This window comes from Lottia gigantea, assembly GCF_000327385.1.
Source record: "Lottia gigantea unplaced genomic scaffold LOTGIsca_174, whole genome shotgun sequence".
NCBI classification, from domain to species: domain Eukaryota; kingdom Metazoa; phylum Mollusca; class Gastropoda; family Lottiidae; genus Lottia; species Lottia gigantea.
The window spans coordinates 324514-346683 of record NW_008708206.1 but is presented as its reverse complement, the minus strand read 5'-3'; the positions used below and the strand labels follow the sequence as shown (position 1 = coordinate 346683).

Below are 22170 nucleotides of genomic sequence, written 5' to 3'. Positions count from 1 at the left end.
CCTCATTGACGTAATTTTAACCTTTATCACACTATGATATCTATATATTATATTTCCATATATAGCCTTTACCAACTCAGACTACTAAAACCTAGTCCGTGTTAATTTTAGAAATCCTCTTTCTCCCTCCCTTTGGGTTTTTTTCATGCCTACTTTCACTAATTTTTGGTCTAGATTTGGAACTTGATGTCTGAAGTTGCACTTCTTTCAGATTTTGTGAGCTGATGAGAGACTTTCATGCGGAAAGATAATACTAAAAATAGTCCTTTTGTTTTCAGTGACAGTCAAGCGGATGTTGATAAAATGTAGTGGTCTACGAGTTTGGCTAGCTCAAGATTTTCATGGTCATGACATATTGAATTTTTGTCCAGAAACTAAGTATTGGCTATATTGGAAAGTTTTCAACGAGATTTCTGGAAAAGTTATAGAATGTTGAATTTCGTGATTTAACATGGAAACAGATGGTAAATGAATTACTAGCCTGATCTATTTCACGGCCAATTGGGTGGTTACAGATTCTGACCTCTCAGGAAAGTAGAACAAGACTGGTGGAAACTGGCGGTGACTTAAGATCGTAGCGAGATGGAGGCAAATGTGACAAATGCCTCACTTTTCAAACCACTGCCACCTTAAGAAGTTCGCGTGAAATGCCGTCAATGGCCAGCACTGGGCAGACGTTGAAAATCTAGTTGCTTAACAATACTACCATTTGCAAGTGAAAAATTCGTCTGTGAATTTTCTTAGAGCTTTTTCTGTCAAATAACTATGTCTTGGAATTATCTTGTCGTCTCTTGAACCTAAGTAGGGATCATTGCTTCAGCCTTGAAAAGATAATGTCATTGACTCATTGAAACATTCGCGTCTGAGCATTTAGTACAGTGGCGGTGTAACTGGAGGGAGGGGGAAGGGACGGCGGGGGAAATTGTCCCCATAGAAAAATGGTTTTCACTCCCGTTTTATTTCAGACAAATTCAAAATATGATTTTTATACGTTTTTGCCCCAAAATATGTGTAAGAATCCACCAAATCAATTTAAATTTTCGAAAATTTTTCTAGTGAGAACCCTTTCAGACGCACAAGGCATGAGACCACGACGCCTCCACAAAGTTGCCATATTTTACATTTTCGAGTTGGTTGGTTGGTAAATGGCAAGTTAACGTTCGCTTCCAGCGGATGCCGATATCGCAAACTTGGTAGTTATTGGTAGACGTAGTAGCTGGTAGTTGGATTGGTTCACATTGGATTATTAATAGAGGTAGGTAGGTAGATGACAAGTTAACGTTCGCTTCCAGCGGATGCTGATATCGCAAACTAGGTAGTTGTTGGTAGTCGTAGTTGTTGGTAGTTGGATTGGATCAAATTGGATGATTCGGTGTTGTTGGTTTGGTTGTTGATTCTTCGTTAGATCTGGTCGGGTCGAATGACATGGCGATGAAACTCGACCCTGGATGGTGTGGCGTGAGTTACTCGGTCTCCTTCATTCTTCCAAACTCGTTCTGATCATGGTATTTCTTGTTGATTGGTAGTCGAATGGTAGTCGAATGGTTTGGTTTGGTTAGATTATCTGTTATCTGTTGGAAAACTCGAAGACCTGAAAAAACCGAGTAGGAGTATTCTACAGGCTCGATATCCTCCAGACTCAGACTTTCCTTGGCACAACGGTCTGCTTGATCACTGCCAGGAATGGAGACGTGCGATGGAACCCATACTAATTTAATCTTCTGGTCGTTGTTGGTTTGGTAGTTGTGGATCATTCTTCTTATTTCGGAAATAACTTCTGACCTGCAATTAGAAGAGGTGAGAAAAATAGATTGGAGACTGCTTAGCGAGTAAGATAGAATCGCGGCATGCTCCGTGTGATTGACGGACAGCCATGCTACAGCGTCCCTGATGGCAAGAAGTTCTGCTGTGAACACTGAACAGTGCGGGGGGATCCTTTTACTGATGCGGATGCCTTTTGCTGGGATGCACAAACCGTAACCTGTTGCGGTACTACTCTTGGAACCATCGGTGTAGATCTTCAAATGGTCGGCGTACACGGAATCAATGAGATCAAGAGCGCGTGCTCTTGCTCCCACTGGGTTCTCGTGCTTGTTGGTACTCTGGATCAGCTGGGTGTTGACTGTCGGGTTGGTAACCTTCCAAAATGGATTAATAGAAATTAGCGTGGCTATAATAATGCCTCGCGCGGACCTATGAGAGGCCCTCACATTTGATATTGCGAATTTAACCAAATACCTGTTACGTTCAAAATCTTTCTTAAACGTTGATTTTGGGCCAATTTTCGAGAAAATCCGTCCCCATTTGTACTCCGAGTCTCGGGAGACTGGTGCCGCCACCTATTTAGTAACCGTCTAGATTCAATGGAATAAAAATAACGTATTGAAACCTTTCTAATATCATTTGTTACATTAAACAAAGTGTGAAGGTTTCATTATTTTCTTTTGTCTGTCTCACATCACTAAGCCTTTAGATATCTTAATCTAACTAGTTTTCAGTATTAAAGGGATCAAGTCGTCTAGATATTTAGCTTTAAATGTGTTTGACCCAAGCTATCCGTATCACTTTTCAGTCATAATTTAAACCGTCGAAATCATTTCCTGGCCGATAATGCAATTCTCTCATGCAGATAAAACCGATTAATGACCTCATCCACGGTACGTTTGTCCTTTTGATTCTGATAGCTAAAACGATATAATGAAAAGAAACGTTTTGTGTTTTGCGTCCTACTTTTCTGCATCTATTTCGTACAGTGAGGAAAATTTTGTTTAAGCCCGATCTCTTACGATTCCCAATGTGTCGAAGGATCTTTGACATGCACAGTCTGTAGCACTAGATGATTTTTCCATATCAGCCCCTACAACCTGAATCACTGACAGGAGGAAACTGGGTTTAAATCAAAAGGTATCATCTCGAGCCATGCCGGGGTTGAACCCTGGATTATTAGATTAACAATCAAGAGTAAAATCCACTGAGCCACCACGGCTCCCCTATATGCTACTTGAACAGATTTGATTGTGTCACACAGCAAAATGGATATTTAAGGGATGGTAAAGACGTTTTATTATTAGTTTTTTTTTCATGTATAATGGGCACACTGATAGCATCAATTTGCATCATTCCAATTCTCAATCAAACGTCTGCAATATCACTAAAACCAGGTGTTTGATGACGTCACTAATCGCAATACGTTTGAGATTAATGACATCTAACACTTATTTTTTGGAAATTGATGCTATCGATGTCCCCGATACACATAAATAATTTAGAAAACCAGTTTAACACCCTTATATTCTTTACATTCAACTACATGTCGATGACACAATTGCACTTACTGATTGTAAAGGTGGTTTAATTCATTGTCACGTTGTTTACGATAGTCATTGACCTATGCAATGAGTAAATAGCATCAAATTCTACCATCTCACAATCTTTGGTGCAGATAGGGCATCATTGGCTTTTATTATGTTTCGAGCAGTTTCGAGTGTACTTGAAATATGGTGCAATATTTCATTAATACGATTTATAACCCTCGTCTTATAATACGACTCTCATGGCGTTTATTAGGAACGTGGTTTAGAGAGGTTTAACTGTGCAAAAAGTCGCGTTCCAATAATCTACTTCGCATATAATTTAAAGGGATTGTAAAGAAGTTTTCTAGTTTGCACAATTCTAATTTCCCGTTTGATGACTGTAGTTATAAAGTATAAACCATACATGACAACATGACATCACTATCGCAAAAACGTCATGACAGTAAGCGATTACCAGTTGCGTATGTTTGCGAATGTAATGAAAATGACCACAAGTTCCGAACGCAACTCACCACTCAGTGGCATAAAAAAGCGATATTCTTTTTTGCAACTATACGCAACTTGTGATCGTTATGGTGTGAAGGCCACTTAGAGGGATTGTAAAGAGTTTTTCTAAATCTTTTATGTGTGTATCGGTGACACTGATAGCACCAATTTGCACCATTGCAGTTTTCAATAACACTTATTAGTGTTAGTGGAATTTCAGGAAAAACCGGTCGTTTTATAGAAAATTGGAATGGCGCAAATTGATGCTAACTGTCACCGATATTAATAACATTTTTTAGAAAAAAACTTCTATACTGTCCCTTTTAAGTTTTGTATTTCATGTTGCTTTAAGCAACCAAAAGATTATTTCTTACATTTACGTAAATTTTAAACTTTAAATAGAACTGTTCTTTGTCTTCATTCGTTTTTATTTTTTTGGATATAATGCAATCCTCTTAGAGCGAAGTTTGTAGATGTTTTACTCTCTTCGCCAACAAATATGAAAATTGTTAATTGCACTTGAGCTATATAAAATGCCCCAAATTGTAGTAGAGTTGAATGGTCTGAAGATTGGGAGAAATGATGAGTACAATCGACTGCTAGGATCAATAAGAAACAGAAATCTGGAGAAGATATATCGTCAACTATGATGAACCGTATTTCATTCCAGAAAATTGATTTTTCTCTCATAAATATCATTCTTTTTGCAAAAAGAGTCGAGAAATAGAGGTTATTATCCTACATTTGATTTCACTTTTTAGAGTGGACTTAGTAATATTTTAAATTTCATTTCAATTTCTTTATGACTTCTAGCGATGAACAAAATAATCTTATAAATTATACAGCACTGATGCTTAAGTAGGTCATGTACAATTTGTCTCATTTCTGATTCGCAGGAAAATTGCTCGCTGGGAGAACTGGTCGTCCTCACGGAACTGCTTTTGAAAACGTTACGAAAATGATTTGCGGGATAATGGCCACGAGTGAGGTGTCCGTTTTTTCGCACAAAAGCCTTGATGCACCAATTCAATTACTAACCTCTCTAGTGGGGAAGTCTTATATTCCTCAAAGTAGTCCGGTACTGGTCAGTTGGGTCAGTATTATTACTTGTGCGGTCCAAATACGACCCATCAAGGCCTATGTTTTTTTTTTTAAATAACGAAGGTTAAGCAAAAGTTTGATATAATAAAACATAGGCGAATGAATTTAGAAATTTGACTCAGTTTCTGAATATGACATTAATTTACTTTTCCCATTATTTTTTATTATTGTCAAATTAGGTTGAAAATAGCGGTCCAGACCGCGGTTCCGGCGCCCAATACCGTTATTTGTTGCTCGCTCCGATACCCATGCGGTCCTGTATGTATAACTAATTCAATAGTATGTGTATTTCAAGGCCATAAAAATCCAATTAAAAAAGGGCGAACGACGATCTTGATAAATTTGAAATATATAATTAAAAAAAAGACACGGTCGTTTCAAAAGTGTGTCATTTTCCTCCATTACGCTATGGCCTTGGATTTAATTTCAATGAATCTATTTTGTCGAGAACCAAAACCTTGAACTATCGAATTTTGTGACGATTAATGAGACCTTCCTGATGTAAGGATTATGCTGAATAAAATCGAGAACCACTGATATATCAAGTTGGTAAGCCGTCAGATATATTATGAAAGTAATGCCACAAGAACATTATCTGCAGTGATTTGATCCCGGAAGTTGATCTTTTATACCTCGAGGATGTCACGATAATCTCTTCCCATTATCACAATATTGCTTTACTTTAAAGGGACAACTCGCCGTTGTCGGGTTCATATATTGAATATACGTAAATAGTTCTCAGAAGTACTAGAACTGCACGAAATTTTCATAATCTTTTATATATATACCTCAAAGTAGAAATTTTACTTTCTATCTCTCCATAATAGAATATCCTTAGCAAAGATGAGTCGTCATTTTGACTTTCAAACAGGGATAATTGTGGACACACATGGTTTTAAAGACTCAAACTTAGTCGGTAATCTCTACTTTCTTTCTGAAAATAAGGTACGTTTAGTCTAACATCCCCCCCCCCCTTTTTTTTGAGCCGCCACTGAGGGCGGTTTAAAAAAATAAGAACCATGTTGAGGCCATTACACACGATTATTGATTACCCTTTTTTAGTGATGGTCACAGAAGACACAGTCTGATGACAAAAGAGGTTTATGCTATGTGTTGGTCACACGTGTGACCTCATATACCACACAAAGACGAAATCACACACCCACATACATTGTGTCGTCTTAAACTTCTTTTTGTTGCGACTTATTTCAATTCCCTATATCAATTTTATCACTAATTTTAATATAGTGGTTCATTATTATAACTTACAATATATATGTATAGATCTTTATGGCATTTGTCGTAGGTGTATAGATATAATACAATCTTTAAATCAATAATAGTGACCTAGAAAACAAAAATGTGTCCAGTTTTTATTATATTAAAAAAGTCGATAGAAATACTAGCTGTATTTCCATTTTTTAACGTTTTCTCATTTTACTTTTTTTTTACAGAAGTTACATTCAATTACGATAATTTTCTTCTGGTGCTTATACTGTTCGGTTCCAGGCAATCGATTTCTTAAATTTTGCAGTTCCGGAATTCATTAACTTCAAGTTGAATCTGGTTTTCGATTCAAGAGACACAAGAAGAAATCGTGCTTATACCAAAAGTTTTAACCCGGGGTATAATTATCCCTAAGTGGGTAATATTTTGATTTTTTTATTTAGGGGAGGTTCTAATGTCGGCGTTTTGTAGTATGACATTCACTTTTGGGACAATTATAATTTAAGTCGTTCTACGTTACTATATTCTCGACATGAAAAGACAGCAAATCTTAGAAAAACGAAATAGTAGGGATTTATAGGGAGAAGGGGGTTGATGCAATCGATCAAGGATCCTGAAAGGGGTAATGGAAAGAGAAAGGTTGAAAACCCCTGGTACAATGAAATGTAGGTACAACCTCAACGTTTTTGCTGTTACTTCACCACATGATAGTAATTACATGATACAAGATGAAAGCAATTTTGAAAAAGAATTTCAAAAATACCAAAGGGCCTTCAGCATCAGCAAAGTATACGGTATTATCTTTTTTTTTTTAAATCGCATCAATATTATTACATTTTATTCTTGTTTTTTAGTGATTCGTGTAGATGATACAGTTGTCTGTGGGTTGATAAATAAATAAAGTAACAACGATCCGAAAAACCTAACCAGCCACCCGCTCTAGCTGATCAACCGGAAGTAAAATATGGCGCGAAAATTACATTAATACTGGATTACTTAACGGAACGGAAGCCATATAACTCCGTTTTCCCTTCCCTTCTTAATCTTAGATAATTTTGATACATATACATATATCATCTCATGGAAGCCTCGTAGGTCAGCTGGATTTTTTTATGATTAAGGGTAGACTACTTTGGGGAATCTGTTCTGTTTGGCAGACATAATCGACTGTTCTAAACTACCTATACAACATAGCTACACCTCTGAAATGAAATATGGAAGGAATGGAGTGCTAATGAAGAAAACGCCATGCAGTGTGCAATAATGGAAATTTTGCAAGGTTAGCAGAATTAACCTACTTTTTTGCGATCGGCTACACCTCTGGAATAAGTTCAATTCTGAATTGACGAGACTCTTAGCTCAAGCACATTTAAGTTAACAAAGCCATATAGTAATTATCGTATTTTCTGCTTGTCTAAACGTATAGGAGGGGAATACTAATTGCTCGCCGATAGATTTAATTTGTACGCTTCTGTCTGAATAAAATATCCTCATTAAATCTTCACAATTTATTGCTCCATTTGAAATGAAGGAACAAAAGCAGGATGAAGGTGGAATAATAGAAGTGGACTGATATGTGGAAAAATCTGTCAGGTTTATCGATATTATATTGATTAGAAGTTCTATAGAGGTCAGTCGTAGGTTACATAGATTCTGTAACTAGTTAATACCGATGATAATGTGATAAATTAAAGGGGAACTGTCTCCAATCATAGCATCTAAAAATGTTGTTCAAGTTAGTTGATCGGGTTCAGGACAGACGAATGTCTAAAGGGGAAAGGGGAACCGTATCCAATCATAGCACCCAAATTTTTCTAGGAAGTTTGTCGATCATATCAATACCTACGGATTTGGGACACCACAATACTCACCGAGAAGAAGTTTGGCATTGTATCATAGCTTCCCAAATTCTTCTGGCAAGTTAGTCGATCACCCAGAACAGGTTAGGTATCGATGCAGACATTTTGACAAAAATAGTTATCTCATTGAACGATTGGATAACATTAACCGTAATGTATTTTTACGATCACTAAGGTACTCTTAACAACTTTGGAACCATTGACACCCAGATAGTATCTCATCGCACGATTAGATAACATTATTCTATATTGTTCCTATATTGTTCGGTCATAACTTAGTTACAATGGAAATTATTTTGCACATTTTGCGTCTTCTGGAAATTGATAAATTAAGAAATCACATGAAAAACAGGTTTCAGAAAAATAAAAGGGTTCTTTTGATAACAAAAAAAACATCACATTCCACACATGTATTGTCAAAAATCTTCATCGATATTTTCATTTTATAGTGTTATACTTTATAAGTACTACAATTATGCATCTCCAACGTTTTTACTAAATTGAAACTTCTGGGACGTCGTCCTTTAAGGTTTCATACTTCCTCGATAAAACTATGTCAAAACCCGTATTCGTGATACGATGAGCAACACCTAGCTCTTTCACGCGTAAACGTCCAACACCTTTAATGGTAATCACAGGAAACCTTAACACCTATCTTCAGAGATTCATCTTTAATGATAGGACTCAAGTGTAAATTTTCTTTCAAGTAATTATGACCCTGTCCTACAAACTAAAGAACAAAATCTACCATTGTATCAGACCACGGAAAAATACCATCGTACCAGACCATAGACAAATATAATCGTACCAGACCACAGAAAAATACCATCTTACCAGACCACGGAACACTACCATCGTACCAGACCACAGAAAAATACCATCTTACCAGACCACAACACGCTACCCTCGTACCAGACCATAGAAAAATAAAATCGTACCAGACAACCGAAAACACCATCTTGCCAGACCACAAACCATTGTACCAACACGGGTCACAATCTATGTGTCTTTGATCATCAGGAGAAGAACTTCTCATTGCATGTAACGTAGCTGTGGGATTAGTTGAACACATACATGTTAATCTGAGATTCAACTCAAACATTGGAAACATTATAGAATCACTCAGCTCAAAAGAAGTTCGAACAACATCTTGAAAGAGTGACATTTGGAAAAGAGACAACCATTAACAGACAGTCAGAATTATGACAATTAATGAAAGCAGCCAAACTGCAAGGCAATGCGTGGAACTGATGGCAGATCTGTTTACACCAGTTATTGGGAGGGAGCCGAGTTGAAAACCACGGAACATCCACGACATGTGAGACCCCATTTTTACCACAGAAAATTGCCATTGTGCCAATCTGCTACACAGTTGAACACGATAGTTTCATATGCTCAACATGGTAAGCGAAGAAGCCACAATGGCTTAAGGTGATAACATCATGTTGGCCAAGTGCAACAATTACTTACATTATAAAAGGATTGTAAAGAGGTTTTCTATATTTATTGTTATATGTATCGGGGACACCAATAGCATCAATTTGCACCATTCCAATTTTCAGCTGATAACTTGACATTGGCCTCTAAATAAAAGGGCAAGGAATTGCCGTGAAATGTGCGAATTTAATTTGCAAGTAAAAAGAAAAAATGTGCAAAGCCTCCGTCATTTCAATTAACACAAAAACCTATATAATAAAGCCCGAAATGGAAAATATTTCTTATTGCTTTACGTCAGGAATTTGGGAATTAGAATGATTATAACCAAACATTTATTTTAACTGAAAATACCTGAACATTTCCACTTCATCTTGCAAAAATTGGTCAAAATTAGTTTCGTTGTATAGAAGAAGGCAATTTATTTGAAAAAGATAAAACATATATCTCTTTAAGTTAGTTGCGATAACGTTTATGAATGTAATTTGATTTCTTTCTTAAAGGGATAATATCAAAGAAAGAAAGAGAAACACAGTTATAATTTACAAGAAATATAACTTAGGTTCACAAAGGATTCTTTCTACCAGCTAGTCCTTCGGAAAACCTCTTGGCGTTGATCCTTTCTGGATTATCCGTACAATTTACAGCAGGAATTATGAGCGAAGATGACTTATTCATGGTCACACCGACCAAAATTAGAACCCACTACCTCCATTTGTCAAACGTAACCAAGCTAATGTAAAATACCAATGCTCTAACCGACTGTGTTAGAGAATCCCTTAATATCTGATGTACAAAATTAAGCATAATTGCCATATTTCTGAACTAAACTTCGACCTGAAGTTGATTCGTCTACAATTCAAGAAAAAAAATTTTCAAGCTGACGTCACTTGCGTGATGTTATTAACAACCTCTGAAGGTGATATCAATCTGAACTTTCCCATGGTGTGACTTTGCTAAATTGTAAGACAACGGGACATCAGATTCAGTAATAAAAAGTGATACAGTTAGATAAAATGTGGCCTCTCGGCTAATAAATATTAGACGAATGTGTCCCTTTAAACTTTCTAACTCATTCTTAAAATTTTCAAATTTATTAGCTATTTTTTGTAAAGCTTATGAGGCCAATTAGAAATTTTTGTTCCATCAGTTCATTCATTACGAATAACAGAAATAGGCTTTCCTTGTCCTACTTTCTTTCACATTTCATAAATTTTCCGGCTTGAAATGAATAGATAGCCTGTTTGCTCGAGTTGGACTATGAGTGTACAATGAGGAAAAGTTTTCCAATTATAAAGTTTTTGTACCATCAGTAGTTCATTCATTACAAATAACAGAAATAGGCTTTCCTTGTCCTACTTTCTTTCACATTTCATAAATTTTCCGGCTTGAAATGAATGGATAGCCTGTTTGCTCGAGTTGGACTATGAGTGTACAATGAGGAAAAGTTTTCCAATTATAAAGTTTTTGTACCATCAGTAGTTCATTCATTACAAATAACAGAAATAGATCTTCCTTGTCCTACTTTCTTTCACATTTCATAAATTTTCCGGCTTGAAATGAATGGATAGCCTGTTTGCTCGAGTTGGACTATGAGTGTACAATGTGGAAAAGTTTTCCAATTATAAAGTTTTTGTACCATCAGTAGTTCATTCATTACAAATAACAGAAATAGATCTTCCTTGTCTTACTTTCTTTCACATTTCATACATTTTCCGGTTTGAAATGAATGGATATGAAACGAATCAAATCTAATTGAAAATCATAGGATGCAATGCGTCATATACACACTCGCAGAGAAATATTTAATGTTCACAGCATGTAGCATACGGATCCAGGAATAACTGCCTATTCGAACTGAAATGTTTCACTAATCTGATCGCTTCACTAACCTACCAGATGTAATTTTTATACGCCCACAAATATATTTTTGGTGCATGTATATTGTAAGCTCTCTGGCGGTCCGTCGGTCCGTTCACATTTGGCTCGTGCTCAATCTACAGGCTACAATTCTTTACAGATTCTTTTGATTTTTATTTTGTGGGTGAATGTCATTATTAAGATGGCTCCTGTCGATTTTCGTGATGATCTGATAATTTTTCACCGAAATATCGTGTGCGACTTAGCGTTTTCAGTCAATTAACTGCTCTGTGCAATTCGTGCTCACTCAACAGGCAACAATTCATTATGGATTATTTTGCTTTTTATTTTGTGGGTCAATGTCATTATGAAGATGATCCCTACCGATTTTCGTGATGATCAGATAATTTTTCACCGAAATGTCGTTTTCAATTTACTGTATCCACTTTATTAGCCATATATAGTGCAACTTTTGCTCACACTCCAAGCTAAAATTCTTTATGGATTCTTTTGATTTTTATATGCCCTGTCTGTTCACAATTGGCTCATGCTCACTGTACAGGCTACAAATAATGAATTGTACATGCAATCAAAGCTGCTGGATGGCGTATGTCATCTTGCTTCGCAAGGCTATCTTAGAAATAGGTTGTAAAGCACGATCAACTTACAGATAGATTGCTAGTGGTGGCAACTGCAACTTTTCAGTCGATGGGTATCGATTGCTAAATTGAGATCGATTCTCGGCAGCATGGTACCGATCAACAATCATTTTCATGGGTTATTTTTGCGTCATATTGTGGGTATGTTATGTGCTGAAGGGAACCTATGTAGAAGAGATTACTACATGTCCATGGGTACACTGGGGAAAACGTAACTTTGACAGAATCAATTATGAAATTTGATAATCGATGATCGAAATTATACTTTTGTAGCAATGATAATCGATTATTCCGATTATTTTCCAGCCCTAGCGCTCAGTTTGATTATCATGCTTACTCTTTTCGAAACACCAAATGGTACTTCTCTTTGGAGGAGTCCACTACTATTATATTTTTTACCCTTGATTTTGCTATGCTGCGGACGAGATTTTGATTAACAGAATTGTCTTGCTTGTACGGATCTTTATTGCAGTCAAGTTTTGCCCACGCCCTAAATACGCCACTGCTTGTCTGCAAATGATTCAATAAATTTTCCAGAATTAAAAACAAACGTCCGGATCACATGCAATAAAATACAACGATCTCGATCGAAAGAGATCTCTGAGCGCTAGGATATCCTAGAAACAATGTCAGATGTTAAGACCTTGGGACATTCTAGCGCTAAGATTGTTTCGAGAATACGTTACCAGTTATCACGGTGATTGTCTTAGTTTTTTTTTTTGCAGAGTATGATATTACTAATTTCACGGGTTTCTATATTATAACAGTGCCAACTGAAAGAGCTCGTGATTAAACAAATAATTTAGCTATTAAGTAGGTTACTGCTAGTATGAAATCAAGGTCTGTAGGTCAATCCATTAGACAATATTAGAATATAATTGAAATAAAGTGTATGTCTTTGTAAGACAATGAGATTGTGAAGACCTAGTAATACATAAATACCATATTTTAATTGTATTTCAAACATGGTCACGATATAGTTTGGGATTACAAGGTAAATACATGTTTGTGATTTTGTTATGGACATAAATAGAATTTATAATTGCTTTAAAAGGATTGTAAAAAGGTTTTCTGAAAAAGAAAAAAAAAATTCGTGGTTGCTGATAGCATCAATTTGCACCATTCCTGTTATCGATTAGACGTCTGTGGTTTCTGCAATTCCACTGAAACTATGTGTTTGATGACGTCACTAATTGGGAAGGTATCACAGACGTCTGATTGAAAATTGGAATGTCATTCCCAATTGTCATCCAAGGCGGAGAGAAAAAGGGTCGAAAATACGAAAGTGCAATATATTATCATATCTGAGGCCAGAATGGAATGCTAAACCATCCTAAGACACTGCGCCTCTAACTTTAAGTGAGAGTGATATGCACCGATTTCACTACTAAACTCTTATAATACTGTTTGAAGTTCTAAACAATGTACATTAAAATGACACTCATACATTACCACGTGATGATAAATATTAAGATAATGGTTAAAATTCACAAGATCTGTTGAAAACTCGAGGTTGTTCGGTTTGATTTCGCTGCATGCTTTCTCTTTATTTCGTGTGAGAATAATGTTAGTGCAAGGAAGGTAACCAATATGCATTGACCTGTTTTCATTGTAATCTTTAAATGACATTTAGATGTATAAATACGACACTGCATGTATTATACTTGTATTTTCTAATGTTATGGCTATGTATATGCAAGTTACCAGATCTTCATCAGAAATAGAGTGTTAGCATAAAAGATATCAAAATCAGAAAACACTTAGTTAATATCTATCTTGACCTTGTGGACAAATAAACGGTACAATATGGAGTTTTAGATCCAACTTGCCTGTTCCTGTTTGTCTTATGAAAGAAGGTCGTGCAGTGTGCAATAATGAAAACTCAGCTAGAAAAGTGGTATCAGCCCACTCGTTTAACTATGAATAATAGTTCTTCATCGTACACAGCCGATAGAATTCAAGGCCTCGGTGTCACGGTAGTTTTTTTTATACATTTTTATTCGCTGAAACTTGCATCAGTGACATAACAAGACCGAGTTTAAAAAAAATCCGAAAAAGCAGAGATAACCAACATGATCGGGTCGACATAGTAGAAACAACCAACAAGATCGATCGGGTCGATATAGCAGAGACAACCATCAAGATCGATCGGGTCGATATAGTAGAGACAACCAACGAGATCAATCGAGGCGACATAGCAGAGACAACCAACGAGGTCGGGTCGACATAGCAGAGACAACAAACGAGATCAATTGAGGCGACATAGCAGAGACAACCAACAAGGTCGGGTCGACATAGCAGAGACAACAAACGAGATCGATCGAGTCGACATAGTAGAGACAACCAACAAGATCGGGTCGACATAGCAGAGACAACAAATGAGATAGATCAAGTTCACATCGTATAGACAACCAACTAGATCGGGTCAACATAGAAGACAACCAACAAGATCAAGTGCATGGTCAATGACCCAAATGTTAACCCGAAGAACTATGACAATATATGTAATTGCTTTCGCTTTGTCAGTGATTTCAGAATAGCAGTTTAAAATCTATGCTTTAAGGGTTAAAAGAATTTTATTTTATGGATATCAGTTCTTAAGAAAAAATAAAGGATAATGCCCGGTTATAATAGTCAAGTATATGGAAGACTGTCATTCTGTCATTAGAATTTGATACGATGAAAGATATTGAGAGATTTTCTAGTTCGTGTCAAGTCTAGTAGAACTATCTCTATTGACCTTTAGAACAAGCACGAGCTCAATCATTATACAATAAATATCGAATAATATGCCAATTCAACATTTCTTTTCCACAATAGCCGTTACAATCGACTTTTTTCTCTCTTGTCATAGTCGACTAAATCTTAATGCTGCTTAACTACTGTGTGATCATTATTCTATAATCGGTCTAGGGATTAAGTCTGCCAGATCAATACGCTTTAAGAATATCTATGTATAATTGATGTAAGAAATAAACTGATGACAAGGTACAAGTCATTAAGTGAATTGCAAAACTTTGGGATCATTACGGCATCTATCTATAGTCAAAATTTGAATAATGTGAAACTGTTTCAGGCGCAATGTCCCTTTTTTTATTGTGGTCAATAATGTGGTGAATGTCCGTTGATTGTAGAGGTGTCAATCCTGTCTGGAGTTTTCAGTCCATTAGGTACAGCCATTTAGGTACAGTCAATATAGTACAGTTCATTGGTACAGTCCATTTTGTACGAGGTATTGGGTATAGTCTATCAATTAGTTCAATTAGGTACAGTCTATTAGGTACAGTTTATTGGTATAGTCAATCGGGTACAGTTTACTAGGTAGGCCCACAGTTTATTTGGTACATTCTATAAGGGACAGTCTATTAGGTACAGTTTAATTGGACGTAAAACTCTATTCATTTAATTTCAAGATTCGAGTCGGTGACAAAAATCGCCGACTAAGACCGTTCGTGTGCCCGCACCTTTATTTGTCGAATTGAATAATGACGTAGATATGAGCGTTATTCGTCAATAATACTTTTGGATCTGAACTTTTTTTCTTTCAAAAACTCCTACTACCCGTGATAAATGAAGCCAATTGCAGGATTATAAGCCATTTTACTTTATACGATTTGTTGCAGAGCTCTTTTTTTTCTTTGAGGACGCGATTTAAATCACGAAAATTGCAAACGTGTTTAATTGTCATGATATCGATATTAATGTCTGTGCTCTAATGCATTTGTTGGAACATGTGTAAACGACCGAGCTTAGGCTTGCACTTGGCATTCGATTTGAACTGCATGTTCGATTTCCATTAAGAGCGTCACACGATTTCCATTAACAGCGTTACACGATTAAGATATAAGCTGAATGGAACAAATAGATCGGCTTACAAAACTTTTGTGTCCAATGACAGTTTTCTCTGTTTAGGTCGCGTCGTGTTAAAACAAACGGTGTAATCATCTGACGGATTTGTCAGAGTGTTCTAACTGGGTCGATTGCACGAAAAGTCATATCAGAAGTGATGAACATCTTTGTACATCTTTGGTTCCGTGAAAGAAAAAAGAACTCATTATTTACGCTAATTCTAAGGAATAATGGAATTTTTTGGATATTCATCTGTCCAAAGATTTTTGTGGCAAAAGATGTAGCAAAAGCAGCTTTGGTTTCCTTAACCGCTTGACTGAATACATTTTTCATGACAACATGTCCTGAAAGGCAACTGGCTTAAACATCCACTTTCACATTGCGAGAAAGCGTCTTTTTGATCGGTAATTTCGCCACATAGCATTAAATTATCTTGTGACCGAATTACGGCCACCAATTCGCTTTGTGACCAATTACTTAGAACAAGATTACTATTTGACCAACCAAATTTCTTACGAAACAGTTTACAATATTGCTCATTATCGTCTTTTCGGCACAGTTAACTCTCTGCATCAGAGATACCTACCCATCAGTAGCTTATAAAGTTGGGATATTCTATATGCTAGCTAGGCTATTAGGTTAGCAGGATAATGAACAGAGCCCCTAGGCTGGTATTGGTAAAGAGATTGTGGATACTTCAAATCAGATTTATTGGAGAGCAGATTAGAAGCCTTTATCAGTCCAGTCTCAATTATGTGTAGACGGTATTGATTTTCTTTGTGATAACCGAGTCACGATCCAAATGTATGGCAAATTAATTATAGCAATTTTAAAAAAAATGCCTTAATATGAACGAAGAGATCAGGTTTCTGGAAATGAACTAGCTCGATTTCAAACAAGGCTACTTCAAGACGCTACAAGACGCTACAAGACGCTCAAGTTGCATTGTATATATCCTGAACAGTTCATCTTAGCGATATGCAATTGAATGGCAACTGCTGATCTAGCTTTTTTATGTTAATAAAGAATTGCTTTATGTTGTGGTCAACACCTGCCAACTGGACAATGTTTCTTGAGGTTGTTATTGAATTGACAAAATTCAAGAATTAACAGTAATAAACGGTTTAGGTTCAGAAAAATAGCAAAGTGTTAAAAAACATAAGTTCTAAATTTATATAATATTATAATATATTAAAATCATTAGAAATATTAAAATAAAACAGGCTCTGCTTCAAGCTCTGCTTCAAGCTCTGCTTTAACCTTAATTATCTATATCGTTAAAACAAAAATGAAAAATTACTAGAATTAAATCATAATTCAGCAAACAAACAAAAAAACAGAAAGAGTAAACACAAATGATAATTCATTGAACAAAAGTAGAGTTAAATCATAAATAATAAAAAATAAAAATGTCCTAAACAAACCACCGTAATATCGTTCTATAATTGATATAGCCAGCACTATTTTAACAGGGAAATATTTTGTATTATGCTATATAGCAGTATATTAATTATTTGAAACCATACATAATGAAAATTGCTCATTGCATATACACGAATATATATCACACAATGCCAATGGTTGAACGAGGTAGAATGGAATCACGTGGACGAATATCTAGGTTAGCCGTCACATAATGTTTTTAAAGGGATACTACGTCTTAGAATAAACATAAAATTTAAAAATTTTAAACTCGGCCAATAAGAGCATATGTCCATCAGTAGATATACCTGGTGTCATAAATAACATAACAGGATCCTTATATAATGCGATAAATCCAAAAATCTTAATAAAAATGCAATTATCTATTGAAAAACACTTAATAATATGATTAAGCGTTTTTCAATAATTACTTGGTTTATGAATTTTCCAATTTTCTAGATTTTACAGGAATTCTGTTGTAACTTTATGACACCAGGTAAGTTCACTGATGAATATATACTCATATTGACCAATCTTGAGAATTAAATTCTATGTTCATTCTAAGACGTAGTATCACTTTAACACCAATTAGTATGTGAAAGCTATTGGTTCGTATGTACTTTACTTCCCTGTAACCTAACATAAAGGACTGTTGCTAATAGGCTTTGCCTATACATTGTTACCAAATGTCTATGCTAAATAGTGGTTACTAAGTTACTCTGCTAATGAATGATTGCTGTCAAAGAAAGACTGCTTACTAACTATGCTAAAGAATGCCTGCTATACATCATGGTTCAACCAGACAGTTGAACTGGGCTTACAGTTACAGTAAGGTTCAACAATACAATTGAATTAGGCTTACAGTTACAGTATATTTCAACAAGGCAATTGAACTGGGCTTACATTTACAGTAAGGTTCAACAATACAATTGAATTAGGCTTACAGTTACAGTAGTTACAGTAAGGTTCAACATTACAATTAAATTAGGCTTACAGTTACGGTATGGCTCAACAAGACCATTAAACCAGGCTTACAGTTACAGTAAGGTTCAACAAGACAAATAAACTAGGCTTAAAGTTATAGTATGGCTCAACAAGACCATTAAACTAGGCTTACAGTTATAGTATGGCTCAACAAGACCATCAAACCAGGCTTACAGTTACAGTAAGGTTCAACAAGACAAATAAACTAGGCTTAAAGTTATAGTATGGCTCAACAAGACCATTAAACTAGGCTTACAGTTACAGTATGGTTCAACAAGACAATTGAATTGAGCTTACAGTTACAGTATGGTTCAACAAGACAATTGAATTGAGCTTACAGTTACAGTAAGGTTCAACAAGACAAACGAATTAGGCTTAGAGTTACAGTATGGTTCAACAAGACAAATAATCTGATACCTTATGGTGCAACAAAACATTTAAACGGATGTTGTATCAGCTGGACAATAATTATTCTACAATATGGTTCGTTAAGTCAATCACAGTCATGATACTTAATGGTTCTTCAAAACAATTGATGCTAATTTAAGTAATGTTACATCGTGGTTCAACAAGACCATTGAACTTGTGCCGCAATATGGTTCATCAAGAAAAATGAACTGGTGTTGCAGCATAGTTCAAATGACAATTGAACTGTTGTTACATCATAGTTCAACCAGACAATTGAACTGTTATTACAGCATAGTTCAACCAGACAATTGAACTGTTATTACAGCATAGTTCAACCAGACAATTGAACTGGTGTTACAGCATAGTTCAACCAGACAATTGAACTGGTGTTACAGCATAGTTCAACCAGACAATTGAACTGGTGTTACAGCATAGTTCAACCGGACAATTGAACTGGTGTTACAGCATAGTTCAACCAGACAATTGAACTGGTGTTACAGCATAGTTCAACCAGACAATTGAACTGGTGTTACAGCATAGTTCAACCAGACAATTGAACTGGTGTTACAGCATAGTTCAACCAGACAATTGAACTGGTGTTACAGCATAGTTCAACCAGACAATTGAACTGTTATTACAGCAAAGTTCAACCAGACAATTGAACTGGTGTTGCAGCATAGTTCAACCAGACAATTGAACTGGTGTTGCAGCATAGTTCAACCAGACAATTGAACTGGTGTTACAGCATAGTTCAACCAGACAATTGAACTGGTGTTACAGCATATTTCAACCAGACAGCATAGTTCAACCAGACAATTGAACTGTTGTTACAACATAGTTCAACCAGACAATTGAACTGGTGTTGCAGCATAGTTCAAACAGACAATTGAACTGTTGTTACAGCATAGTTCAACCAGACAATTGAACTGTTGTTACAGCATAGTTGTTACAGCATAGTTCAACCAGACAATTGAACTGTTGTTACAGCATAGTTCAACCAGACAATTGAACTGGTGTTGCAGCATAGTTCAAACAGACAATTGAACTGGTGTTACAGCATAGTTCAACCAGACAATTGAACTGTTGTTACAGCATAGTTGTTACAGCATAGTTCAACCAGACAATTGAACTGTTGTTACAGCATATGTAAACAAATGTTATATTAGGGCTTACCAATATAAGTGAACTGGAATCTCATTATGGTTTAACAGCTGGGTATCTTTCTTCTGTTCTGATCTGAAATTGAACTAATTTTTACATTTTAACATTAAAACTAAGGACACCGAATGAAAACTGTTGACATTAAAGACATTTAGTTATAAAAGTACACGAGTTCTACATGTAATGGATTGGTGTGTATGTGGAATAGATTGAATAGATCGCATAATGTTATCATATCATATCAGGTCAGACCATCTCGACTTCTTATAACTATATGCATACTATAAACCTTACGCTACATATTGTAAATACAATTCAATGCTTGTACGTTTCTTGTAATCCCGTGCGTGAAGCATTCGACAATAATTATTTGTGAAAGCCAGGGTCTTGAAATGGTAACAGAGGGTCATATTATTATGTTTTAGGACAGAGGTAAAAACGGGGGACGAGTCAATGACAATTCTTGCATTATGGAAGACAAAATCGGGCTAACAAATAATATCCTTTAAAGTTCTCCGTCCTCCCAAACAATTACAGGTAAAGGCGTATGGATAACTATGTAGCATTTACTTTACTGGATTCATAGGCTTATGTGATCTGTATGCATAGAATGCATGCTTCGCGGAAATCGAAACCAAAAAAGCACTTTCTTTGTTCACTGTACAAAATCTTCTGGCATTTAGACAAAAATCCATGACCCTAACACTAAGTAAAGTCTCGAATTGTCTTTCGATATCGATATGTGCTTTTTTAAGTAGATACTCACGAAAATGTCATCGTGCGATTGCATTTAACCAGACAGAGTTTTATTTCATACAGTCAGTCCTTGTAGCTATTAATATTTGAGTAATGTATCAAACATGCCCACTGTATCAAACTACTTAACTCTTACTTGACAAATCAGAACATATCAGGAAATAGACTTAAGGATCTAATACATTATAAGCTCTGTTAAACACTCAAACATTCCTTGATTGATTATGGTATAGCATGAACAGATTAAAAGACTAGCGTTTAATAATTACGATATGTCACTTAAGCCATCGCTATTTGATTGAACACTGAACTATAGTCACGATTCGAATGATCTTAAAAGAGATTTACAAATCTTCGTCTTAGTAAAAATAATTTGAGATATCAAAAGCCACAGTACACGAAAACCAACGAGGAAGTGTCAATATAACTCATCAATTTCTGGACATGAGAAGAAGATTTGCTTTGAATTGGCTCGATTGGTTTTTCTTGAGATATAGGTTCTTCACAGAGAGAGAGAAGTTGGGGTCTATAAAATTGGTTTGCATCTCCAAATGTACCCGACTTGATTTCTTACAAATGTAAACATAATATTTTTATACGTTTTTGTCCCAAAATATTCTTTGGAGAAACCTCTCATATACTTTATGACAGACTTATGCCTATGTACGAAATATAGTTTCTATGACTTTTATCATACGAGATATAATTTCTATGACTTTTATTATACGAAATGTATTTTCTATGACTTTTATCGTTTCTATGACTTTTATCATACGAGATATAATTTCTATGACTCTTATCATACGAAATGTAGTGCCTATGACTTTTATCATACGAAATGTAGTGCCTATGACTTTTATCACACGAAATATAGTTTCTATGACTTTTATCATACGAAATGTATTTTCTATGACTTTTATCGTTTCTATGACTTTTATCATATGAAATGTAGTTTCTATGACTTTTATCATACGAAATATAATTTCTATGACTTTTATCATACGAAATGTAGTGCCTATGACTTTTAATGACTTTTATCATACGAAATGTAGTTTGTATGACTTTTATCATACGAAATGTATTTTCTATGACTTTTATCACACGAAATGTATTTTCTATGACTCTAATCATACGAAATGTAGTTTGTATGACTTTTATCCTAAGCAATATAGTTCTATGACTTTTATCATACGAAATGTAGTGCCTATGACTTTTATCACACGAAATGTATTTTCTATGACTCTTATCATACGAAATGTAGTTTTAATGACTTTTATCATACGAAATATAGTTTGTATGACGTTTATCATACGAAATATAGTGTCATACAAAGTGAAATTTCCTCGACCTGCATTGACCAAGTGTCACCGAGGTAGAAATTTGAAAGATTCTGTATTATCATCTGGTAATATCACGAACTAATGTTATACTCATTGAGTTAGTTTTTCACAAAGAAAAAGTAAGAATCCTTATAGGATTTTATCATTAGGGACATGATGATCTACTTCCTTCGGATTAGTCTTCATTTGGTTCATTAGATTCTGTACACTAAAGATCATAGACAGCCCGAGGGTATGGGTAACGTGGCTTTCGGCTTATTTGACTGTCAGTTATCAAACATAATATAGATTATAGACATCCTTGTTCCTA

The 22170-nt window shown here is 35.5% G+C and overlaps 1 protein-coding gene across 1 annotated transcript; it reads left to right on the top strand.

Moving 5' to 3' along the window:
• Positions 1 to 21171: 21171 nt before the first annotated feature.
• Positions 21172 to 21942, top strand: LOTGIDRAFT_142064 (hypothetical protein; the record flags this gene model as incomplete). Its single annotated transcript, XM_009051923.1, has 2 exons — positions 21172 to 21441; positions 21685 to 21942. Coding segments are annotated over 2 exons (528 nt in total), but the record flags the coding sequence as incomplete, so codon positions are not given.
• Between the last annotated feature and the right edge of the window lie 228 nt (positions 21943 to 22170).